This window comes from Brassica napus, chromosome C2 (assembly GCF_020379485.1).
Source record: "Brassica napus cultivar Da-Ae chromosome C2, Da-Ae, whole genome shotgun sequence".
Taxonomy (NCBI): domain Eukaryota; kingdom Viridiplantae; phylum Streptophyta; class Magnoliopsida; order Brassicales; family Brassicaceae; genus Brassica; species Brassica napus.
This window is the reverse complement of record NC_063445.1, coordinates 27,536,436-27,564,222: the sequence shown is the minus strand read 5'-3', so window position 1 is coordinate 27,564,222 and position 27,787 is coordinate 27,536,436. Positions and strand designations below refer to the sequence as shown.

Here is a 27,787-nt window from a genome sequence, read left to right as displayed (position 1 = left end):
GTTGATCACACTGAATATGATGAAGAAGAAATGGCTGATTGTGATGTTGATATTGAAGGTGATTACTTAATTTAGCATTTAATATATTCATGTGACAGATTATCATTTTCTATGTCCTAACTTCATCTATTTGCTGTGAACAGGAATAATTGAAGAAATTGATGCTGAGCTAGAGTTTGATGTTAGCTCGCAGGAAAGCACAGATTCTGAGAATGATGATGTCGAGTTAGATGCCTCTATTGGGGAAATAAAAAATCATTGCGCAAAAGAAGTCAGTAGAAAAACAAAACCTCCTACAAAGAGTTCTAAATGTAAATCAAGAGGTACACGATTAATTTAATGTTGACGCGATTTCCATTATGATTATATTTGTTATCTTATTAAAAAGTACTTTGCGTTTTTTTTAACATAGACAGATTATATAGATGAGGGCGATCCATCTTACACATGTTCTCATTGTGGTGCTATTATGTGGTATGGAGAACGGATTAACAGACGCAGAAATACACGTACTCCTTCATTTAGTCTATGTTCTGGGCAAGGTCAAGTCGTGCTTCCCTTTCTAAAAGAACCACCAGAAGTACTGAAGGGATTAATTTATGGAGAGGACAAGCAAAGCAAACATTTTCAGAAAAATCTAAGACCTTATAATATGGTTTTCTCTTTTACTTCGCTTGGAGGCAAAGTTGAAAGATCAGTGAAGAAGGGACTTGGTCCAGATATGTTTCAGTTGCACGGAGAAAATTACCATCTACTGGGAAGTTTAAGACCACCAGATGGTAATAGCGCCAAATTTGGTCAGTTATACATAGCTGACACTGAAAATGAAGTGAAAAACCGAGCCAATTGTTTGAGGTAACCATATATGCTTTCAACCGTTGATCGTTTTATGATTTGAGATATAAAATTCATCTACTGTTCTAATGTGCCTCACATTAATATCAATGATTTTGCAGCAATAGTCGCCTGGCTGGACAAGTAAAAAAAAGTGATACTTTGAGGGAAGAAATCATTAAGGCTTTGGTGGACATGTTAAATGAAGTGAATCCCTATGTTAAGAATTTTCGATCAGCGAGAGAAAGATTTGATACAAATCCAGAGGATGCATTTCACATGAGGATTATTAGTGATAGGCTCAGAGATGGAAGGACATATAATACACCCACGGCATCTGAAGTTGCTGCATTAATTCATGGAGATTTTAATCTTGATATGGATAAAAGGGATATAGTGGTTCAGCAACATTCAGGAAAGCTTAAGAGAATTAATGAAATTCATGCTTCCTATCTAGCACTACAGTATCCTCTATTGTTTGCGTATGGAGAAGATGGTTTCAGACTTGGGATTAAGAAAGGTGTTACTGAAGCTACCAAAAAACAGAAGAAAGCTACGATTAGTATGAGGCAATTCTTTGCATACCGTCTTCACGAACGGAAGCATGAGTCAGGCCATCTCCTTCATGCTAGACGTTTATTTCAGCAGTTTTTGGTTGATGCCTATACCACTATAGAGTCTAATCGTCTGCACTATCTTAAGTTGGATCAATCTACATTGCGATCTGATAGTTTTGATTCTATTAAAGAGTCAGAAAGTGCTGGCAAGACTAATATGAATGAACAAGGGACAGAGTTTGTATTGCCAGCTTCTTTCACTGGTGGTCCTAGATACATGAAGAACAATTATTTGGATGCTATGACCATTTGTAAGCATTTCGGATTTCCTGATCTTTTCATCACTTTTACATGCAATCCTAAATGGCCAGAGCTCACCAAATTCCTTAAGACTAGAAAGTTGAACCCAGAAGACAGACCGGAAGTGATTTGTAGGATGTTCAAAATGAAACTTGAATCGTTGATGGATGATGGATGATTTAACTAAAAAGCACATTCTTGGGAAGACAGTCTCATGTGAGTTAACCCAACTATATTTTGTCTATTTAATATTTTGAATTCAATATTATACTTACTAAGAATGTTTATTTGCAGCTATGTATACAATAGAGTTTCAGAAACGTGGTCTACCTCATGCACACATTCTTCTGTTCATGCATCCCAATTACAAGCTTCCCACAACAGACGATATAGACAAGATCATTTGTGCGGAAATCCCTAATAAATCAGCAGAACCTGATCTTTATGATGTTGTTAAAGATATGATGATGCATGGACCATGTGGGGCTGCGAATAAGAATTCTCCATGTATAGAGAATGGATTATGCTCTAAAGGATATCCTAAACCATATGCTGAAAGGACTACGATTAATAGAGATGGGTTTCCTATATACAGAAGGCGTGAGCAAGTGGAGAATTATGTTGAAAAGAGTGGTGTCAAATATGATAATCAGTGGGTTATTCCTTACAATAAAGAACTCTCTCTCTTCGGTACCGAGCTCACATTAATGTGGAATGGTGCAACCAAGCCGGCTCAATTAAATACTTATTTAAGTATATTAATAAAGGGCAAGATCGTGTCACTATGGCTGTAGAACCTCCTGAGCATGTTGTTACGAACCAGTTGGGAAGTGTCGATGGAAGTGTCGAGACAAAAAGAAATGAATTCAAAGATTTCTTCGATTGTAGGTAATTAACATGATTTCGTTTCATTTTTTATAGAACCGGTTCAATATATATGCTTATATATTTTATGGCATCGGATTTACATTTTCTTTTTTTTTTTGTTGTAGATATGTTTCCGCGTGCGAAGCTGGATGGAGAACTTACAGTTTTTCAATTCATTACAGATCCACTGCAGTAGAAAAGCTTAGTTTTCATCTGCCTGGAAAACAACATGTTATATTCAGAGGTAACGATAAGATGGAGGTAGTGGTTAGTCGTAAACTCATTGAGAACACAATGTTCTTAGCTTGGTTTGAGTTGTGTAAGATCGATTCACTGGCTAGAACAATCACATATGCTCAAATTCCCAACTTCTTTACTTTCGATAAGAGTAAAAAGAAATTCAAAAGAAGGAAAAGGGGATTTAGCATTGGGAGGATTAACTATGCTCCACGTAAACAGGAAGATGCTTACTATCTTCGTGTGTTGTTGAACTATGTCAAAGATCCTACCAGTTACGAATACATAAAAAATTTTGAAGGTGTTCTTCATGGAAGCTACAAAAAAACATGTTTTGCACGTGGCGTATTAGATGATGATCACGAGTATATTGATGATCTGCTGAGGAGAAGTTACGATAGCTCAGCAAGTGATCTACGGCAGGTGTTTGCTATGATGCTTAATAATGATAGTTTAGAGTCACCGGAAAATGTTTGGGAACATACGTGGGAATGTCTATCAGATGATATTGAGTATAACCAGAGAATATATTTCAACCGACCAGGTTTGTCTTCACTGCGAAAACTTATTTAAAATTTCTAAAGATTATATATATATATATATATATACATTTTGTTTCGTAAGTTAGTTGTTTCTGTTGTTAACATCAGTTTGTGTTTATTTGTCTAGGACTTGTGTTAAGTGATGAGGACAAGAAAAAATATGCTCTACAAGAGATTGAAAAGCTGTTGAGGCGTAATGGTGATTCGCTTGAGAGATTTACTTCAATGCCAAAGGTCCTAGAATCAAGTATTAACGATTCGAATGTCTTTATATTAGATGAGCGTAGTTATCCGCGTGAATCATTGTTGGAAACCCTTGACAGAGATGTTCCAAAGATGACAGATGAACAAAGGAAAATTTTTGATGAGATTCTTAGAGCTGTCAGTACAGGAACAGGAGGAACATTTTTTGTTTATGGATTTGGTGGGACTGGTAAAACTTTCCTATGGAAGTTACTATCAGCAGCTATTAGAGTTAAAGGAGATATTGTTCTTAATGTTGCATCGAGTGGAATCGCTTCTTTGTTGTTACCTGGTGGTAGGACTGCTCATTCGAGATTTGGGATACCTCTTAATCCTGATGAGTTTTCATCATGTACTATTGCTCATGGAACAGATCAAGCTAATTTAGTGAAAGAGGCATCACTGATTATATGGGATGAAGTACCCATGATGAACAAACATTGTTTCGAAGCTTTGGATAGAAGTTTGTCTGATATTGTTGGGAAACACAGAAACAAACCTTTTGGTGGAAAAGTTGTTGTTTTTGGAGGTGATTTTAGACAGGTTCTACCTGTAATAAATGGAGCTGGTAGAGCCGAGATTGTTTTGGCAACATTAAATTCTTCTTATCTATGGGAGCACTGTAAAGTTCTAAAACTGACAAAGAACATGCGATTGTTATCTGGTTGTTTGACACCTGAAGAGGCAAAGGATCTTAAGGACTTCTCAGAGTGGATATTAAAAATGGGAGAAGGCAAACTCGCAGAACCTAATGATGGTGAAGCTGAGATTGATATTCCTTCAGAATTTTTGATTACCAACTCTGAAGATCCCATAGAAGCTATCAGCAAAGCCGTGTACGGTGATTATTTATCATTACAAGAAAACAAAGAACCAAAATTCTTCCAAGAAAGAGCTATTCTATGTCCTACCAACGAGGATGTCAATATGGTCAATGATTACATGTTGGATAAGCTTGATGGTAATTTCATAAATTCTGTTTTAAATTTATAGCTCACTTATATTCATAATTGTTTACTAATTAAGTGTTTAATAAAATTTCAGGTGAAGAAAAGATTTATATCAGTGCAGATAGTATTGACCCAATTGATAAAAGTTCATTGAATGATGAAGCTCTTGGTCCTGATTTTCTCAACAAAATAAAGGTTTCTGGTTTGCCAAACCATAGCCTTAGACTCAAGGTCGGATGTCCTGTTATGGTTCTAAGAAACATAAATCCTACAGCTGGGTTGATGAATGGAACAAGACTACAGATCACTCAGCTTATGGATTTTATGGTTAAAGCTCAGATCATTACAGGAGAAAAGGTCGGGGATACAGTATATATTCCTAGATTGATGATAACACCAACAGACACTAGATTGCCTTTTAAAATGCACAGAAGGCAATTGCCTTTGGCTGTGGCTTTCGCAATAACAATTAACAAAAGTCAAGGGCAATCACTAACTGAAGTTGGTCTATTTCTACCAAGACCTGTGTTTTCACATGGACAGCTATATGTCGCTGTTTCTAGAGTCACTTCAAATAAAGGATTGAAAATTCTGATTGTTGACAAAGATGGCAAACCTAAGAAAAAAACTACTAATGTTGTTTTCAAAGAGGTTTTTAATAACCTCGAAGAGTAGTAGTGATAAGGTATTCGTAAGGTAAACTTCTTATAATCCACGTTTATGATTTTTTTCTGTTTTCTATTGTTGTAGATATAAAAATATTTTAACCCTTGGAACTATTTTTGGTACATGCAGGTTCAACTATCGTTGCTGTTAAAGTGTCAGATATTTCCTATTTTGAAGTGAAAGAGTGATGTGGATTGTCTTTTACAATCTGTAAAGGTACATGCAGGTTCAACTATCGTTGCTGTTAAAGTGTCAGATATTTCCTATTTTGAAGTGAAAGAGTGATGTGGATTGTCTTTTACAATCTGTAAAGGTAACAGTAGTTTTGTAATCATATCTCTTATTTGTGCACAACCAGAAATTGTTTGATCCGTTAATACAATTTCTTTTACTTTCATTATTCAGACAAGCATGATGGTTTTTCAAGCATGGAGTTCAGGAAACATGGTTCAGAAGATGGTGGTTTTAGTTTTAAAGTGTTTTTCATGAAGCTGTTAAAGTAATACTTATAGAGTGGATATGCTTTAATTTTAGATAAATTACGTTTCTTTTTAATTAGTGTTTTTTTGTGTTATAATTTTGAATTGATTTGTTAGTTATAACACATTCATTCACAACAACCTAGATATGAATCATTATTCAACCAATACTAAAGCATATAGTACTATGTAAGGCAATGGTTCAATCTTAATCCTAAATCCACATGATACTACATTGCTTTCATCTCAGCTAAGTAATCAAGTTACTAACCTTGAGTTGTTGTTTACTTTCTCTGTCTCAGCGTGGGAGAGTAACTTCTTTCCGCTCAACTTGTGGTGGGTCATTCTCCCACATGTTCTGAATATAAACAAAATACAACCACCGTTCAATACACTAGAAAAGTACAAATCTTTGTCCATTTGCATAGAGTAATCTCTCAAACTTTGATAAATAAGTAGAAACACCTAAAAAATTCAGTGGTGCTTACTTATTTTCAACAATGCTCTTATCACGAACATCACTGTCTTCCACCTCCACTGGCTTGCCAAAGAGACAATACTCTGTAAAAGCAACCTCATGAAACTCCTCTGATGGAACTTCCCGATCTATCAACTTCACTACAGCTCCAATAAACTGATTCTATGTTCGCTGTATTTATAGAGAAGCTGTTACACCAATTCCAATCAATATACACACAAAGCAACTAAGGAATTAAATAACTAAAATCAGAAAATCACCTCTTCCCATACATGAACTATCCTCCTAGCAAGGACAGATTCAACAAGGCGACTCCAATATCTGAATCAATGCTGTTCACACAAAATGAAATTGGACAAGAAACATCATTACCACATGACTATACAGCTACCAAATTCTATAAGTAATTGAATAATTATAAAAAAAATATTTTCCTCTTTATATTCACTGTTCGTCTTCTCCTCCGAAGCCGGTGTGTTAGGATATGAGTTTTAGAAGCAGATTTTCAATAGTTAGTTTCGTCTGCGATGACTCGTGCTCCCGTTCTACGTGATTTAGATCCACACCCATGTTATATAAGAAATAAAACAAAACCTACAGATCATAATTATCAGAAATCGATTGAAAATAAAAACAAAAAATCTCCAAACCTTTATATGCTGCTGTTTTTCACTAACGATCTCCATACATATTCTTAGTATTGATTGAGAATCATAAGATGTCGGTCTCTATGTCCCAGATGCCGGAGAGAACAAAGAAGTCGAAATCTTATCTTTGTTTTGATAGAAAAAAAACTTTGTTTACTTTCACCGTTTGTTCGCGGAAAAAAAGAAACAGAAACCTAATGGGCCTTTTATTAATCATACATTATCTTGGCCCAAATAAAAATTAAAACGTCTTAGCCCAAATCACGGTTATAATTTCATTTTCATTGATATTGTGATTATTATTTTCTTTAGAGAAATGATTTATGAAAATAAATTATATATTTTAAAAAAATAATTTCTGTACAAAAATTAAATTCACTTGTGAGATATAGATTTTGTTTATATAAAATTGGAAAAGTTTTATGTAATATTGTTATTCAATAAAAAATAAACATTAATTTCAATATGATAGATAAATTATGACAAATATATGATATATCTGTAATGGAACACTTAAAATGAAAAAAAAAATATTTATAAAAAAATATAAATTAATACCGCCATACTATTGCATTACGATATGATGACACATCTAAAATATATAATGTTCACACAAAAAAAGATCAACTTATTAAGAAAACAAATACCCGTGCGGGCGCACGGGTCAAATTCTAGTAGTGTATTAAATGTCTAGGCAACATAATTATATATACTTTTACTACAACATAATTATTTACTAGGAAATTGATATGAAAATTATTTAAGAAATTTTGTATGGAAAAATAAATTTATACTCTTGATCGAATTAATATTTTGTCCCTTAATTTTTTTTTGAACTTTTTGTTAAATAAATAATTTATATAAAGATGAGCTGATCTCATTTTAAAAAATGTTTTAAGTCAAAAAAATCATTTATCGCATAAAAACGTTCTTAACGTTTAGGCCGAAGAATTTCAGGTCTACTATTTGGTTACAATGAAACTATGTCAGCTCAGTTTTATATCATGATTTAGAAATTTAAAAGTTAATTACGGTCATGAGAAATTTACGTTCACGTGCCAATTTAATGTATCTTCAATTTTTTTTTTGTATTTTTTTCATTTTGGTTATTGTTCGATATAAATATTTATTTTGGAGTTTATTCTCATTTCGTTTGTTTATTTTGGTCTGAGATTTAGAAAATGTTTAAGATTTAAAATTATCAAAGAGATACAGACTTAGGTTAAGATCCGCACTTTTTGCATAATAAATATTTTATATTTATTACTTATTTTATGTTTTCTGCATATTATGAAATAATAAAATAATAAGTATATATACTAAATAACTAAGAAATCAGTTACTATTATGTAATAAATTAGCGTGTGCATATAAATCAAACGATCATTTTTGTTTATTCGAAATTATTTTAGGGTAAATAAATCAATAGATCAATCTTATCTATCGTATATGATATATAATTAAATTTTAATGATATTAACATAGATATGTATTATACTTTTAATATGAATATTTATTAAATGAGTTTCTACTTAAATGATTTTATGATTATTTGCATATTTGTATAACAAAATTACACACCTACGATTTTTTTTTAATGTGGAATGTTTAGTAGTTTCAATAATTTATAATCATTTAATAAAAACAATGAAGATTTCAAAATTAAAATATTAACTTTTCAATATATGTTTAATGAAAATATCAAAATATAAGTATGTATTTTCATTTGATGTATAGTTTAATTTATAGGAAATGAAATATATATATATTAACATAAAAACCTACTAAAATAAAATTATTTATTCATATGTTCTTATAATCATTATATCTTAATATAGAAAAAAAATTCAAACATTGATCGCAAAAGTTTATGTGAGACTTTTAACAGTTTTAGTAATTTACACTCGTTTTGAAAAATTCAAAATACAACATATACAAAAATATCTAGATTTTTTTTATTTGATTAATGTAATTGTGTTATTTATTTTAATAATAAAGAAATAAACAAAAATGATAAAAAATATACAGATTGTTATCGAATCTTATTATTTAAAATCATTGATTGTCATATATATTTTAATCACATTTTGTAATTCCGTTGGTTTCAAAGAATAGATAGCATTATATTATAGAAATATGTGACAACACTATATTAAACTATGGTTTATATTATGTGCTTTTGTTATAAATCAAGTGATGAATGTCCATAATCGGCCCGGTCCATAACCGGCTCAAACCCTAGAAGAAAGAGACATAGCCGAAACCCTAGAGAGAGGAGAGAGAGAGGCGGCCTCATGCCTTAGAGGAGAGAGAGAGGCGGCCACAAGATTTAGAGAATAGGAAACCCTATTTCCTTTTCCTTGTATATGTAATCTTTCCATTTATGTATTTAGTAGTTATCCTAAATCTAGTTGGATTAGGATTTGTACTCTTTCCTTTTATCTCTATCTTGTAATCCTTATATAAGAGATGTCTTATTCATTAATGAAATACACAGAACTATTCAGTCTTCAGTCTTCTAATTACAACACGTTATTAGCACGATTGTTCTCTGCAATCTAAGCTAAAATCGCCAATCCCTTAAACCTAACCTACCCAGCGACTTTAACCTAATCGCGACGAACCCTAATTCGTCCTAGCTCGCGTTCCAGCTCGTCAGCAACCGATCAGCTCCATCCCTAAGGTGGTCCTGATCCTAGACGACCTCAGCTTCCGTTCGCATCACAGCCAGCTCGTGTTCCCGATCAAACAGCTCGCAATCCCGATCACCCGCTTGCGAACCCGATAGGAAGCAGACGCGTCCCATCCCGTTCAGCTCGCATCCGACGACAGCCAGCTCGCGTCCGACCGTGTGCAGGTCGAGGTTCATCCATTCTCTTTGGTGGTCCGGTTTCAACCCTACAAACAAAGGTATACCGATTAATCTAAGAACATAATGATCAAACCCTAAAACCCTAATCCATTATTATGGAAATTAATGTTCTTGATAAACCCTAAAAATTGGTGTAACCTAAAACTGATCATCTTATAATCACTAGATTGAAATTGATTCCATTAGAACTTGTTGATTGATTGTTCTGATCTGAATTATGAAAACCCTAAATCTTGGAATCGAAAACCCTAAAAGCCTAAAGCTTAAAATCGATTTCAAATTGTTCTTGCTTGATTGAATGATTGGTGATCTGAGTTTTAAGATTAATAGATTGATTGAATCTCGAAACTAAAATCTTAAAGCCTTGAAACCCTTAACCTCATGTTGATAAAATCGGCCACATAAATGTTTAAAACCCTAAATCTCGTTTTAAATTCCTAAAGGCCTTGAAACCTTAAATCTCATATTGCTTAAAATTTGAATGATTGATTTGAGTTTTAGGATTGATTACATATTGCATGAGAGTTAGGTTGCTAGATTACTCTGATTCTGAAACCCTAAAATCTTGCTGCATATTACCAACCTTGAAATTGGTAAACCCTAATTGATATGCAACTGAATGATAAGATTGAATGCATCTAAATTGATTATCCTTGTTTGCATTATATTCTGTTGTGGCCGTGTGATTTTGCTATAAACCATACCGAACGGCCGTGTGGCCTTACCATTCCGATGCATTGTTCATACTTGCGGCCTTGTGCCCTTGATAGATCACATTGTTTGCATAATGTGATTGAAAGCCGTGTGGCTTAATGCATCATAGCTTGGCCGTGTGGCCTAGAGATACACCATATCTGAATGGTCGTGTGACCTTGCTTGCATATCTCATGAACCGATCTCTAGGATCGTTGTATCACATTACATGGCCGTGTGGCCTAAGCATCACATATAGACCTAGCATTCTCGACTTGTTTCGCACCATGATTGAGTAGTAAAGTGTTTTGGTCGAGAGACTTATGAAATCATATGCACTGATTATTTTGAATTGGTTGCATCCTAAATCATGAATTGATTGATAATATGGTTTCAGATGCCGAGATTTGAGCCTTTGGATTATGTCATTCTAAATCCCTCTGGAGAAAATTATCTAGAATGGGCAATGAACACTTTAGTTGTCCTGAAATCAAGAGGACTCGGAAGGAGTATCATTCAGGGTGATTATGCAACTAGAAGTGAAAAGTTAAGAGCCATAACAATTATGCGCCATCATCTCATTGAGGATCTGAGAAATCAGTATCTATATATATTGAGAATCCTCGTGACCTTTGGACATAATTAAAGTCCTGATACGCAATGGTATTATTACCAAAGGTCAGGCATGAATGAATGAGTCTCAGATTCCAAGACTTTGAGTCTGTGGCCGAGTATCACTTCGCTTTGTCCGGAGTCGTTTACAAACTGAGACTATGTGGTGAAGTGGTAACAGATGATGATTTACTCTTCAAGATATACTCCACATCCCATCCAGGAAATCTGTTATCAAAACATATCTATATAGAAAGAGGTTTCACCACCTATAATGACCTGATCTCTTGCCTAACCGTAATTGAGAATGATAAGTTGCTAAAGAGAAGCAGTAAGATGAGATATCCTGAAGCAAATAAGACTGATATGGATCAGGATGAATCCAAGGCAGCCGTGTCCAATGTAACTGATGGTGTGGCCGGCATGTCTATTGACTAAAGAAAGATCTCGACATGCTAATTGTGTTTTAAGTCTTTGATTTGTGTTTTGCTTTAAACCTAATTGTCATTCACGATTTTATATATAATAATAGAATTGATTTGAGTTCATTACTATTATATCTTGCCTGATCTTACTTGATAATGTGAATGATTGATAAAGAAATCGCCTAAAAGGCATTATGGTACGGTATAGTAGCCTAGTAAGAAATTTATGGCTAAGGCATTGCCTAAAGGGCATTATATACACCCAAGAATGTAGGACCCATTGAGTTAATATGGTTTCCAAATAGAAACAATGGACAAAAGGAAAAAGTTCCTTCAGATTTAAGAAAGAAAGAAAACGCCTAAGCCCCTTTTAAGAAAGTGGTCAAGACTATACCTATGTAATCTACTGATCAAAACTATGCTACAGATCAGTATGATAAGAGGCAAGAGCCGTGGTGATCATACTGATATATCCCACAAAAATTATACACTTTATGGCAAGACCGGATTAGCCATCCTAGTCTAAACTTGATGCAAAGATTGATATTGAGAAGGCACAAAGAGTTATCCCATAAGATCTCACGTTGTGAAACATATACACAAAGGAAAACTCATTAGGCTTTATTGTCCTAAGCATCACGAAATTATAGTATGTTCATGAGGGGGAGAGAGGATAAACCCGTGATACATGATCAATACTACAAATTCGTGAACAAATTCGTGAACCATGGTCTATGACCATGATATAAACGGCTTGGCCGTGCAGTCCATTACCTATAAGGATCGGATATCCATCCTAAAGCTTAGGGACATCATGGATTTACATGTATATAAAGTGGAAATATATCATGCCATATAAGTGAGCATAGATATTCCCATCTCAGATTGAATACGGGTCATAAACCTGACACACACCATCTTAAGAGACTTTGAATAAACCACCACAGACATATGTGCCGTCTAAGATGGAACCTCAGAAGAGGATTGAGAATATATGTTGGATAAGAGTATGACTTTCTCCCACGACTTCTAAGAGACCTTGAGCCAAATATGGGTGATCAGAAAGTGGCCAGGTACACGGATTGCATGATCAATGAATCCGACTATCCAACATTAAAAAGAGAAAGCTATAAGCTGGTAAAGAGTAAAGAATGATAAGAAACAGAATGGTATCAAACATCATTGTCTTGGCAAAGATCCTCGGATTAGAATTATAGACGTCCAAAGAAATAAAAGATTATACATAGCTAGCTAATCGAGATGCCAGACACTGACCCGAAAAGAAAAGAAAAGAATGACTAAGTCATAACCAGCTTAGCACCAAACGAAATCTGATGTCCTAGAAAGAGACACAGTCAAGTTGCTACAGAGTCTATACAAGATAGACCAAAGTGTTCCATAAGATAAGGAACCTCGGAAAGAAAAAGAGAAAGGTGCATAGAATACAAATCCGAGGTCATAAGGAAACCAGACCAGACATTGAGAAAATGCTGTGCAGCTAAACATCTAAAGTACCAAACCATGTAGTTTGGGACGCCAAGCTACTAGGTAACAAAGGTCCTGGATAATGAAATCTCAAATCGATTAGATCATGTCTGGAACACAATGGAACCATATATAAGTGTCGACACATAAAGATATATTTGTACATAAGAGAGTAGCACTTGAACATAAAGATATAAACGAGGATCAGAACCCATGAAAGAGTACTCATAAATAATAAAGATTAGATTGAAAAGATAAACGTGAGGTTTAAAGTATCTATAGAGAAATATAGGCGTATTGGCCACATACATATATACAGAAATGCCATATGATATAAACCAGTGAAATAGATGGGTCTTGTGAGGGAAGAGAAACCGTGAGATATGGTACATGATCACGAGGTCTAAAGGTGTTCATGTTTCCTACTAACAACATTCGATCATAGCTTGTTACACAAGGATGCTCACAGAGACCATTGAACAGATTATAAGGATATAAACTCCTATGTGGTGGATGCTGCTACACAATTTCGAAATTGACAAAGGTCTGGTCATAAGAAAGAAATTAGATTGACATATAAAGATGTAGTAAACAGCATATGGATCACTGGATAAAGAACAGCATTGTTCCTAAGTTGTTCATGGACTGAAACAAAGCAGCTGCATATAGTATGTAATACTAGTAAAGGAGTTCTATAAGAACGATCAAATTCAGTCCATATGTAAATTAATAAAGAAATTTGAATTCCTTGTGTTTATAATACTAAACCAACCTAAAGAGAGGTTAAAAAGTTTATACAGATCTGTGACAGCATAGACCGACTAGATTGTAGTACGGGCTGGTGGAAAAGAAAGATCAGCCCAAAAAAAGGTAATTCGGATTGCCTCAGCTTGCTACCTCGGATAGCATGTTCTCCGGATAGACCTATCCAACATCAGATCCCTCAAATAAGGATCCGGCATAGCAGAACAGTCTGCTACTGCTGTGAGGCTGAGAGGAGACATTTAATCTATCCTTCTCGATCGGATACCAATAGGTTGCAGTCCATAAGAATGTGTGATCGAAGTCCATGACCTAATGTATATTCAGTGTGTGATATGATCCATGACAGAGAGGTCATGGGACGCCATCAAGATATGGATAAATGACTGCAATGTCTGATATATATCGCATTACCGAATGCAAAAGAGATTGATAACCGAGGTCCACGAATGTATTTGGCCGCAGAGCCATAGTTTGATAAGACTGTAAAATCCTTGCAGCAATGATCTTGGACACTCATGGAACGAGTTGCGGACATATATAGACAATGTCTATAATTCAAAACATGAATCGATCAGAATATAGTATGGTTGATGGTAGTCCGCACTTTATCATCCGTGTAGAAGATACACCGGACCATAGGTTTACAACCTGAGATTATTAATTCATGGAACCATGCTCGGTATATTGTCCATATACACACGATTTGCAAAGACTCATGCACACATGAGTTTGCAAAGAACCGACAGTGATCTTCGAGTACAATGCAATCCGCATTACTCAATACATCTACTTTACTAAGACACACGATGTCAAAGGACATGAGAAAAGGCTGAAGAGGTCGAAGTGGACCAATTACGGTTCGGTAATAACTTGACCGATTTGTTTACTTCCCACCTGCACGTTCAAGAAGATCACGCATCAGATGCGTAGACTAAAGAACTTCCACTGAGGTTCACATCAGGGGGATAGTACGTGTTGTACTCTTTTTTCTTCATCATGGTTTTGTCCCACTGGGTTTTCCTGATAAGGTTTTAATGAGGCAACGTGAAGCATATAACAATCATGTATGGTTATGGCATCCAAGGGGGAGTGTTATAAATCAAGTGATGAATGTCCATAAGCGGCTCGGTCCATAACCGGCCCGGTCCATAACCGGCCCGGTCCATAACCGGCCCAAATCCTAGAAGAAAGAGACATAGCCGAAACACTAGAGAGAGGAGAGAGAGGCGGCCGCATGCCTTAGAGGAGAGATAGAGGCGGCCACAAGCTTTAGAAAAAAGGAAACCCTATTTCCTTTTCCTTGTATATGTAATCTTTCCATTTATGTATTTAGTAGTTATCATAAATCTAGTTGGATTAGGATTTGTACTCTTTCATTTTATCTCTATCTTGTAACCCTTATATAAGGGATGTCTTATTCATTAATGAAATACACAGAACTATTCAGTCTTCAATCTTCTAATTACAACAGCTTTAGAATTCTTAGAAATAAGATTTAGAAGGCATTTAGAAATACCACATAGGATGAATTTTTTTAATTAATACAAAATTAAGTTTCTAATTTTTTTAAAGATCCTCAATTAATATATAGAGGATGCTTTTACCTTTTGATTATCCCACCACGTTAGCTGAGGCAAATGAAAAAAGAAAATATCAGGAAAATATTGCACTGAACTTTTGATATTTTTTAAAAAAAATATTTCATCCGTTTCGGATTACTTATCGTTGTAGGGTAAAATTTTTTTTTCAAAATAAGTGTTTATAATTTTAATGCAAAATTTATTGATTTTATATTTTAATCTATTTTCAATTGGTTGAAATGTGTTTAGGTGTATTGGTAATGATGTTTTTATCTAGTAAATGTACAAATTAAATATTTTCTTAATCTATATGCCGAAGTGTAAAACGACAAGTAATCTGAAGCGTATGGAGTATATATTTTAACCTTTAGAACTATTTCTTTTCAAAGATTATTATAGCTAGAATAGATATTTGCATAACATGAATAAACCAATTTCAATTTTATTTTTAGGACACAAAACCAATTCCAATATATCACTATTGTGAGTATATATAATATTATGACGGGGTTTTAAATCATATATATATTTAAAAACCATACCCGATGCAGTTCCCCCAAAATGGGTAAGTGATGGCCGGGAACACCAGCGATTCATATCTGCATCTCAGAGGTAACTGACACTCCTCATACTTGATCGGCGGAGAAGCACGACAGAGAAGAGGCAGAAGGTGAGGAGGTGAAATAGCATTTGGAAACAATAACGCAATAGAACCAAGCGCTCGTGGCTTGGTGGTAAAGGAGATACAGCTGTACTGCCCGCTACTCGGGTTCGAGCCTTGGCCACAACGGATTTAACATCTCTTCCGTTGGGGCGCTGGACCCCATACGTGGGATAGTTGGAAATAAAAAAAAAAAAAAAACAATAACGAAATAGAGTTGAGCTGGTGGGATCCACAAACATGAATAGCCCCGTAAAATTTTTGTGTTAACTAAAGGGGGTGGTATGTATTCGATCGTAGGAATTTAATAGAATTTGATTGAATTCATAAATAAGAATTTTTGCAGTAGTTTAAAAGATTTGATGAGACTTTAATGCATTTATAATTTTCTTTTGTTTACTTTTCTTATGAATTTTAATTGAATGTACATAAATTTGATAAAATATCAATTTCTCTAAATCTGTGAAACTTTGAAATCTTTGTATATTGAAAAGATAAAGAAGATTATTTTAATCATAAAACTGAAAGGAAAATACAATTACGACTACTATATATAGGTGAAGCAATCTAAAAACTTTTTAAAAAAGGTAAATACGAATAATTTTATATGGATTTGAGATTTTTTGATATAGGGTGGACTAGAATATATAGAAGAGGATCTAACAAAAACTCATTCAGAAAAACGATAGGTACTATTTTTTTAAAGATTTTATGATATATTATTTATTAAAATATATTATCAACAACAACTTGAAATTTTGTAATTAGAATTTTTGATAAGTATTATTTTGTAGGGAGTTCAAAATACGGGTATGTCAAGGACGGTAAGGTGGTTGTAGAATTACCCCTATGTGCTGAATCACCTTGTAAGCCATCTCGTCGATGATAAGACCATATTTGTGGAAAGAACGTAGGTGAGGACGGTTGAGCTAGAAATTATATGACGGATGTCATGGAGGTCCAGATTGATCGTCACCATTCTTTGCCATAGTTTTGGAACAAATGAAAAGCAGAGAAATAGAGATGATGTAGTTGTTGTGTTTTCTTAGGATAGTGCGATAATGGTACAAACATGGTGTGATAATGATCATTATCAACAAAAACTTTTGAAACAAATGGAGGTCCAAAGTGATCGTCAACTAATTCACGTCCAATAATATGTTGTGTTTTCTTATGATGATGACAAATCTCATGATAAGGGTAGAGAATTGGGTTTTCACATTTTTACTATACATTTTCCATTCATTTTTTTTTGAAATACCATTATTATAAAATATACTTGATTTTGGATAACACTAGAATTTAAATTAATTAAAAAGTTGATTACAAATTTTTAATCTAATAACATAAGAATTTAAAAGAAATGAAGAAATCAATAATTGAATAACAGTAGAATTTAATGAAAACTATAATTCCTTCAGATTTCATCAAACTTCTAGATCCACTATCCCACCTAAAGGAATATGTGACGAGGCAAATTGAAAGTTTCATTATTTATGGTGACGTAAATGGGCTGAATGGGTATTGGATGAATAAACCCACCCACATGTATAAAAACCTTTATCCAAGCGCAGCATAATCTGAAAATTATAAGCCCAATTAGTAAAAGGCGGTCGAATCGTTTAGTAAAAGGCCCATTATTTTCGTCTATAAAAGCGAACACAATACACTAAAGACGAGGTGCCTCCATCGTCTCCCGCGTCGATTTACAGGCGGTTAGGTCGCATCGACGCTAAAGTGGTTGTCTCTGAGGTATGCTGTTTCATAATATAAGTTTAATCAATTCGATTTTTCTTATTATTACTATTATTCCTCGTAACCGATCTGAATAGATTTGATAATTTTAGGTGGTGATCAATATCTGAATAGAAACCCTAAGTTGAGTAGATTTGATAATTTTAATTTTAGGTTAAAACTGATTTTTATCTCTTTTGTAGAAAAAGAGAATGACGCAGTTTGGCGGGTATGATTGCTGCACTGAGAAAGCAATGCAATATCTTACTCTAGAACCTGGCAAAGTACCTGAAGCCCTCAAATTATACGCTGAAGCTTTTCAAGCAAAGTTAGTCGACGATAGCTACGAAGACCAAAGTGTTCAACTGAAGATCCTCAATTCCTATGTACTTATTACTCCGTGGGTTAGTGCTAGTGGTAGTTCAGATTCTTTCTTAGAACTACCTACAGACCTCAACTCTATTCGAAGGATAAGAGAGGACAAAAGATTTGTTGAAATTGATCGAACAAGCTCTACAGAAAACAAAAGGGTGATGATGAAAGATCCTTTTGGTATCACCTTTCTACTTCGGATGGAGGTACAGTTTTTTTCACAAACTCTAAGTGTAGTCAATTCGATTCTGTTTCTTCTCCTAATGTTTTATCGTATCAAAACACCTTAGTGTAGTCAATTAGGTTCTTCTTATTAGTACCATTATTCCTTGTAATCTATATCTGAATTCAAAATTCTTATGTCTTTTGTAGAAAAAGAAGATGACTCGGTATGTTGTTGACCACGGTCTCTTGTTTAGGCGTGCGTGTAACCCCATTGCCTTCGGATTTCCTCAAGGTATCAGCCCCAATGACCTTTGTACTATTAAGCTCACAGCGCTGTTTGTAACCCGGTATGGGATGGGTTTTAGAAAGGCTTTGAAGAAGATAGCGTCTACTGAGTTTGCGTTTCTGAATCTTAATCATATCTGGAGGCGTCTTTTTTTCAATTTTGTGGGCGTCTACACCTCAATAGTGAAGCCTTCTGAAGTGGTGTATAGAAGTTGCGATTTTATGGGCAAGGCACTCGAGTTGTTTTTCCACCTTCTTCAGCTGAAGAATGTGAAAATGGGAGGGAGCAGGACAGTGATGGAAGTGGACGCTTTTACTGGTGGTGTAGACTACTTTGCCTACATGGACTTTGTTGGCTACTCTGATGTCATGCCTCGACCTCAACGCCGTTCCGTGATGATAGCGCAGCTAGGGCATACTCTGAGAACGCCCCTGTCCGCTCCGTTTCCATCTTGGTCTACTATCTTTTTTGTCTCACCCGAGGTGCTTGGAATTATTAAGCTCACGGCTTTGTTTGTGGCGCGGTATGGAAAACGCATCGCATGTGAATTGATGGAAAAAGTGGGTAGGAATCCACTTTTTAGCTTTCTGGACCCAAGTGATTGCGGGTTCCCTTGTTATAACATGGTTGTTAAGGTCTATTCCAAAGTGTTGAAGAATTTTGAACTAGTTTATACGGCGGATATCGTTCTTCAAAGATATTTCCAGTCTCTTTGGGATGAGGAAAAGGATGAGCCGAAGGATTTGGATGATTTGTATTCTTTTGTGGAGTGTGTAGACTCTTTTGCTCAGATGGAGGATGAAGAGTTTTATCATAAAATGGGGAGCCGCCAAGCATATGTGAACCCTTTGCTTCGGAACTCTCTGATTGACCACCAAGCACATGTGTACCCTTTTCATGATCAGACCTCTCGAGTGTACTTTCGTGATCAGACCTCACCAGCAAATGTTCAGGAGGAGGTAATATTTTTTTCTTTCGAACTTGGTTGTTTGTGTGTGCTAATTTGTATCTAATTAGCTTTTGTTTTCAGGGTCCTTCTAGTATCAAGGTTTGTGTTCCAACATTGGATGGAAGGGTGATCATTGAGATCATAGTGGAGTCGTTTTTTGGGGGAAAAGTGGCGAGTCTGAAGGAGAAAATAGTGAAAGTGATTCAAATTCCTTCCAAGTATCTCAAGTTAAGGGGAAAATCAGTTGGAGTTTTGAGAGATGACAAGTCACTTGCAGATAACAACGTTGAAGCACGAGAAATCTTAACAGCGACTTGGCGCTTTTCAAGATGGGAAGTGGAAATCGCTTAGTTGCTCTATTTAAAAAAAAAAAACACTTGTTTATAATTGCCTTTCTTTGTGGTTCCATTTCGATCAGAAAATGAATCTCCAGTGACTTTTGTCTACTAATTATTATGAATGCTTGAATTGGTGACTTTTCACTATTATTATAAGTGCTTACGATCATCCTAGCTATAACGTCAGCTCGTTGCGTTTGGCTCATTTTGACCCTACGAGCATAAGGAAATGGAAAACCAAGGAGGTAATTTAGCACCTCACTAAACATCAGCATGTGGTAATTTCATGTTGTTTTTTCGATGGTCAATTGATTACTATATTAGTTCAATAGTCACAACATCTTTTATGGTACGTTCACAAGAAAGTTGGGTCCAAAGAAAACATCCTTTTTAACATTCCCAAAACCTCTACTTAGGCATGAATATGTGTCTCTGCCAAAATATAAAAATATATAAATTTGAATAATGTATGCTAAAATATCAATTTAATATAAAAATTGGTTTTGTTGAATATTTTGATGGAGAATTAACTTATAGTTTAACTATTTTTGGTGTTTTAAGTATTATTTAACTATTTCAAATATTTACTTTTAATTATTTGTCTATATTTTTAAATATTTAGACTTTATAATATCTTATACATTTTGGATATTTTTTAATATGAAATCTATAAATAGCTTATATATTCACAAGTATATAAATCTGATTCAAATATATTCTGATACCTAAAATATATTGGTTCGGATCGGATTCGGTTTAGGTTATTTAGATACCGAAATTTTGAATTTGTTTAGATATTTAACTAATTTTAATTTGGATTCGATACTATTTTTTCAGATTGGAGCGATGTAAACGCAATCACTCAAGTGAACTCTCAAGTAGATAAGTATGGAGCGAAGTCGAAATCAGATCCCACAATCACACTAATTGTCAAATCCCCCAAGTGAGCTAACGGTTGAAACCACAATAAAATAAAACTGAGTAAATAAGAATGGTAAATGTAATTTTGAACTATAGGAAAATATGAAAAACATAAGATAATTAAAAAAAACATTTTCTATACATACTAGACTCGACTTTATTTTATAAAGTAAGCACGACTCAACTCTTTACTAAATTCTTCTTGTATATTTTATTTCAAGTCTTGTTGAAGGTATGAATTACATAGCCAAATGAAACCAAAGTATTTATTATTGTTCTCCATTAACTCCTGATTAAGCTCATAGCAAAAGCATTGTGGACTCTATTCACTATCCACTTCCAAGTTGTATCAAAGAACTCTACAAGCAATGACCCTTGAAGAAGACAAACCTGGATCCTATCGAACATATGGAACTGATGCTTCTTTTGAAACTGATGTAAAACTGCAAGAGGAACATGTTGATTATAGAAATCGTTCAAAAAAAAAAAAAACAAACATGTTGATTATATCATCATAATGGAATATGATCTTTGATCGGTTATATAATATTATTCTATTCGAGTCAACTATTATTACACTGAGGTCATTAATCGCAAAGGTGTGTGTGTTGGTCAGTTGTTGAATTTGTATTTAATCCCCCCTCCTCCCCTCCCCCGCTAAAAAAAAAAAGCAGAGATTATATGCGGATCAGAAAATCATAAGGATCAAGAAGCAAAATGAAGATTTTCAAGAGAATCCTTTGGCTAAGAAAACTATGCTCATACTTGAACTAGCTCTTATTGAGGCTGTCTTCCTGGAAGAGAACGAAAACTAAGGCCGTCTTCCTGAAAGAGACCGTAATAAAATTGACCTTACCTCTTTAATCTGAAAGCTGCTATGGAAGTGAAGCAGAAACAGTTTTGATAATCTTTCAACAGTTTATCGAAAGTGGCATAGACAAATTAGAAAAAGTAGAACGTTTCAATTGGAGAAAAGGCCAAAGGACAGTCTGCTTTTTAAACAATTGATCATTCAGAATCAGAACTAACAGGAGACATCTACGGCCTCGTCCTTTGTCGTCACCAGGAGAAGCTGATCACAATCTTTCATGACGTTTTGATCTTTTATCTCTTGAACTGTTCCTCTTCTCTCTAGATATCGACCTCCTCGAGTGTCCCTTATGTCTTGATGATTTCTTTTCATCAGGGGACGACCTTCTCTCTCTCCTATGGCTACCCTCAGAAGACACTGACCTCGACCGTCTTCCACTACGACGCTTAGACTTTTTGTCCCTGCTCTGAGTCTCCTTGGTGAGATGACTACGTTTACCTTCCACAGATTTTGACCTGGACCTCCTTCTACGTGATCCTCCTGTGTTTCTATCTTCAACCAGCTCACTTCTCCTAGAAGACCTATGCTTAGTTTCCAATGATCTAGACTTAGACCTTCCTCTCCTCTCCTCCTTCATATTGTAGTCATCGTCTTCAGCAACATACTCATGAGAACCGTTGTTGATTTCCAATGATTTAGACCTGGACTTTCTTCTGTGTTTACGGTTAGTATCATCAGAACTTGGGGATGCATCTCTGGTTTTTCTAAGATCTTCACGAGATCTTGACCTTGGCCGGTTTCTGTGATGTTTCAGTTCCTGATCTGTACCTTCATCCTTCTTATCTGCAGAATCTTCCATTGAACTAGATCTTGAACGTGTTCTACGTTTGTGTTTGGTTTCTTCATCATCTCTTCGTGTTGACTTAGTTTCCTTATCTCGCCTTGGCGATCGTGAACCAGCACGAGATGATTTCTTATCACCACGAGATGAGCTAGGTCGTCGATGTCTTGACAGCTCTGAATCATCCTGCTTGGACGTTCTCTTCTTGGGGCTTACACTCCTACTTTCAGAAATATCCCACGAATCTCTATATGACCGCCTTCTCCCCTCATAGGTTGATTGCCTGTGAAATCTATACGGTGATCTTGACCTATGACTTCGACGAAAGGGTGGTGGTGAGTAAGACGGAGATCTCCGCCTTCTCCTGTAACTAGCTGACTATCAGTTCAGCTCTCAAATAATAAATCTGAGAATGTAATTAAAAGAAGAAAGGAGCAAGCCACAAGTCATGGAAGCCCACCTAGGTTTCTGGTCAGGATTCAGTTTCCTGCTTATCTCTGCAGCTCTAGCTGCTGCAAGCTCGGTGGCAGCCCTCTTTGCCGCCTGCTGCATCGCGACGACGGCCTGTTGCATCATCATTGGTAGTGCGAATGGAGAAGAGTTATTGGAAGATGGTTTTCGAGGAAGCGATCTCGCAATCTCAACATTCGAAGCAGCGGTAGGTTCTTCGGTCTTCCCGTATTCTATATAAGCAAGATCCTTTGAATCAGTTATAGTACAAATAACTACTGTACTCACGAGTATCCTAACAGGAAGCAGAAACTAAATTTCTATGTAATCATATATACGATTCCACAAGGGACCCAAACCAAAATCGAGTGCATATTATAGAGAGAGAGAGAGACCAAGAATGAAAGGAAAAAATTACCTAAAGAGCCTTTGTTTGATGGAGCTTGTGCTTGCATCTGAGAAGCAGGAGCTTGAAGGGTTTTCGCGACAATAGGCTGAGCAACAGCCATTGGTGCAGCAGAAGGTAGCTGATTTGTTGTTGCAGCTACAGCAGTTTTTGATAAAGACAAAACCTTTACCATTAAACCAAGAGTCTATAAATCAAGATTAGTGAGATCAAGACCTTACCTTGGCTAAAGAAGACAGAGAAAGGACTTCCCATGATAGCAACCCCATTGCACTCAATGCTCACCGTATAGTTACCTAACTTGGGCACAACGTAGGTAACAGCATAATTACACCCATCTCCGATATCTTTCACCACACCTTCTTGATGTACACCTACACCAGGAGACACTTTAACCCTTATCAAAGCTAACTTTTCTTCCATCAGAGTCCTTCGTTGTAACTATAAACGTCGACGGTGCCCAAGCCGTTCCTCCACCGATCCCAGCTCCGGAAGCAGTGGACTTACTCGGATCCACAGGACTGATTGGTTTCTTGGATAAGTAATCAGATTCGTATTCCGGACCCGTGGACGAGGGAGGAGGTTCAATCAACGGCGTAGGTTGGTCGGAGCCTTTGAAAGTGGCGTCAAAAGCTGCTTTTGCAGCGGCGTCTTCCTCTTTGATTTTGGCGACTTCGGCGTGTTTCATCCATAAGGGCTTACCGGCGTTAGAAGCCATTGAAGCAAGTAGCGCTTAACAGCAGTTTCTGCTTCCGTCGAAGCTAAATCACTTTGAGGCTAAGCTTCCATCGCCGAAACTAGAAAGAGCAGGCGGAAGGTAGAATGCAGAGTGGGAAAATCGGAGGTAGTTTCCGGCGGGTCTAGGGTTCTAGCAAATCAAATTCTTTCTTCAATTCCCGCGGACGATTTCTTTCTTCGATTACTTTTCTTTTAGGTCCCTAAGGTTTAATTAATTTCAATATGGCCCTCATTTATGGTTGCATTTCTCTCAATCGTATCTCTTGCATAGATTTTTGGGTTAATTTTCTCAATAATCAAAATGAAAATAAAAATTAAGTTTATGACACTGATTTTGACATATTTAACAGCCTAACAATTATCCAATTAGCAAAGAAGAGAAGGAATGACATCTACAAAAACAAATATGGACAAAAATTAATGAACACTAGAACGAGCATTGTGGTCAAGTGGTAGTGGACAAACCTGGAACGCAAACACGTTTCAGATTCGATTCTCCTCATATGCGAAACTAAGTCACATTGTTTTGTTCACCTAATACGAATATGGGTCTATGCTTTAGGATCCATTTGAATGTCATAGAGAAGGAATCCATCTGCGGGCTTTCGACTCCTGTGGATTCAACCAAGTTTAAAAAAAAAATTAACGAGCACTACTCACCATATAAAGGCACCCACATAACATTTTTAGTTACCGCATACGAATTATAGGTGGCACAGTTTATGGTGCCAATTTAGATAATGAATGGAACGAGTTTGGGATGTCTGAGACTCCACTGGATGTGCCTGAAACAAACCAAAAACATAAACAAACCGAAAAGTACAAACACATGACTTGGAATGAAGTTCCTGAATGTGTTGTTCCATATCGCTGGCGTAGTACATGAATACTTGTGCACCATCTTTTTCATTCTCCTCATTTTGCAATCTAAAATTATATTTCTTTCACATCTGCAGCAGTAATCACCTTCTCATCATCATGTAATTTTTTCACGTAATTGCTTGTACTCCATAATCACACGTTTAACAGTATTTCTTCCTCCGGTAACATGATGATACCTCTCTCTCTCTCTCTCTCTCTCTCTCTCTCTCTCTGTGTGTGTGTGTGTGTGTGTGTGTGTGTGTCTTGTAAAACCTGAAAAGAGTGGTCATCACTGCTTTTATATTTTCTCTATCCTTCAGTTTCAGATGTCATATACTGTTGGATAATTCCAATTAACTTAAGGAGCAAGTTAACTCATTAAAGTGAAGTTTAGTGGGTTAAGGAAAAAGGAAAACATGTCGAGCTTAGGATTTATGCTTCCATATTATTATTAGGTTAAAGAGTAGCTTAGTCCTATATAAAGAGTTTTCATGGAGAGTTGTTCCATAAGAAAAACACATTGAGATGTTTAGTTTTGAGAGAATTTCTAAATCTAATAAGAAGAGCAGTTCTTATAATATTTGTGTTCTTGCAACTTTAATTGGTATCAGAGCTTCCAGGTTTCGAAATCTTTTACAAGGGGAGTTGTAACCCGATCAAACATGGGAGACGATAACAATTCTCAAGCACGAGACAGAGGTCTTGAGATGAAGAAGGACATATAATGTCCTATGCTATCATCGACTAACTATACGGTGTGGTCGATGAGAATGAAAGTTAGGTTTTGCTTATACGAAGTATGGGATACTATCGAGCCAGGGAATGACGATTCAAAGAAGAACAATATGGCGATTTCTCTAATCTTTCAGTCAGTTCTAAAGGCGTTGATTCTTCAGATAGGAGAACATGATACATCAAAGAAGATTTTGGAAGCTATCAAATCACGTAACCTAGGTGCCGATCATGTGAGAGAAGCGAGGTTACAGACTTTGATGTCTGAGTTCGACAAGCTCAAGATGACATCACAGACACAGACACAGTGGATGACTACACATGAAAACTTTCATGCCTAGCATCGAGATCAGCCATGTTAGGTGAAATCATGGAATAATAGAAGATGGTAAAGAAATTTCTAAACTGTCTTCCAAGGAGCAAATTCATACACATCGTAGCTTCTTTAGAGCAAGTCCTTGATCTAAATTCAGCGGGTTTCGAAGACACTGTTGGGAGATTAAAAGCTTTCGAAGAGAGTATAAAAGAAGAAACCCAAGAAGAAGATCATAGCAAACTTATGTTTGGAAAAGATGACAAAAAAACCGCTGAAGCCATAACAACTCGCGAGAAAGAGGCATATGCAAGGGTTATGATGGAAGAAGAAGAGGACGAGGAAGGTCTAATGGTTCTGATGGTCATAAGAAAGGAGGAGAAGCTTTGGACAAGACCAAGAAGGACTACTCTAAGGTTAAATGCTGTAGATGCGACAAGATGGGATACTTTGTGTCACACTGTCCTACGACCAAGAGAAGAAACAAATCTAACGGAAACACAAGAAGCAGATGCATTATATATGCACAATGTTGTATTCCTCAACGAACAGAGAGTGATCCCTAAAAGATTTGACGAGTGCGATGGAAATACTGGTATATGGTATATTGATAATGGTGCATGTAACCATATGAAAAGCAAGAGAGAGTATCAGAGGCAAAGTTAAGTTCAGCGACGGTTCATACGTCGAAATTGTCGGGAGAGGTGTGATTACTTTTGTTGGGAAAACAGGGGAGAGAAGAGTGCTCAAAGATATCTACTACATCCCAAGTCTTAAACACAATATCATAAGTCTTGGACAAGCAACTGAGCTGGGTTGTGAGGTTAATATGAAAGAAGACTTACTAATGCTGAAGGATCCTCGTGGAAGACTATTAGTACAAGTCGCAAGGTCACCGAACCGACTGTACAAGACGCCAATGGAAATTGAATATCCTAGATGCCTTCAAATAAAAGAAACTGATACTACATCGACATGGCATGCACGGCTTGGACATGTGAACTTTGGAGTCATGAAGAATATGGTAGACAAGGAGATGGTAGTAGGGATGCCTCAGGTATTACACAAGAAAGATGTTTGCAGCGCTTGCTTAATTGGGAAGCAAACTCGAAAGTCTTTCCCGCCTAAGGAAAAATATCGAACAGCTCACGCATTGGAGTTGGTACACGGTGACTTGTGTGGACCAATATCACCACCAACATCATCAAACAACAGATATGTATCCGTCCTAATAGATGACTACTCGAGATATATATGGACGATGCTACAAAGAGAGAAAAGTGAAGCGTTCAATCGGTTTAAAAAGTTCAAGGAGTATGTGGAGAATCAAATGAAATCAAAACTCAAAACTTTTCGCACCGATAGAGGAGGAGAGTTCACATCTTCTGAGTTCATTCGTTTTTATGAACGAAAGGGAGTGACTAGACATCTCAAAGTGCCATATATGCCACAACAAAATGGCGTGGTCGAGAGAAGAAATAGAACATTAATGGAGATGACTAGAAGTTTTATGAAAGCTATGAAGATACCTAATCAGCTATGGGTAGAAGCAGTACATCATTCAACATATCTCATCAACCGCATTGCTACAAAGGCTTTGGAAAACAAGACTCCATACGAAGACTTGTATGTTAAAAAAAACCGAACATTGAGCATCTAAGGGTCTTTGGGTGTGTAGCTTTAGCAAAAATCAATGGTCCTCGTCCTAAGAAGCTGGATGATCGATCAAGGAAGGTGATCAACCTAGGCATAGAGCCCGGATCAAAAGCTTACAGGCTCTATGATCCGGTCGCGAAGCAGGTAGTTGTTAGTAGAAACGTAATCTTCGACGAGAAGAAAAATTGGGATTGGTCTACACTATCAACAAACGAGGACGAAGAACCAGGATCATTCAAGCTTCCTCATGATCGTTTTGATGAAGGAGGAGATGGTGAAGAGAATCAAGATCACCATATACGTCTCTCTTTCCACCATCAT

At 36.0% G+C, this 27,787-nt stretch overlaps 1 protein-coding gene and 2 pseudogenes across 1 annotated transcript; 2 read left to right on the top strand and 1 right to left on the bottom strand.

The window, feature by feature from the left end:
• Window positions 1-30: 30 nt before the first annotated feature.
• Window positions 31-5,190, top strand: LOC106423301 (annotated as a pseudogene).
• Window positions 5,191-17,522: 12,332 nt separating this feature from the next.
• LOC106388631 lies at window positions 17,523-19,887 on the top strand. The gene is made up of 4 exons (XM_013828749.3): window positions 17,523-17,645; window positions 17,831-18,205; window positions 18,372-19,409; window positions 19,481-19,887. Exons 2-4 carry the CDS (start codon window positions 17,840-17,842, stop codon window positions 19,748-19,750), a joined length of 1,674 nt encoding a protein of 557 aa, XP_013684203.2. The 5' UTR covers window positions 17,523-17,645; window positions 17,831-17,839; the 3' UTR covers window positions 19,751-19,887.
• Window positions 19,888-21,542: 1,655 nt separating this feature from the next.
• On the bottom strand, window positions 21,543-25,170 carry LOC125581787 (annotated as a pseudogene).
• Window positions 25,171-27,787: the final 2,617 nt, after the last annotated feature.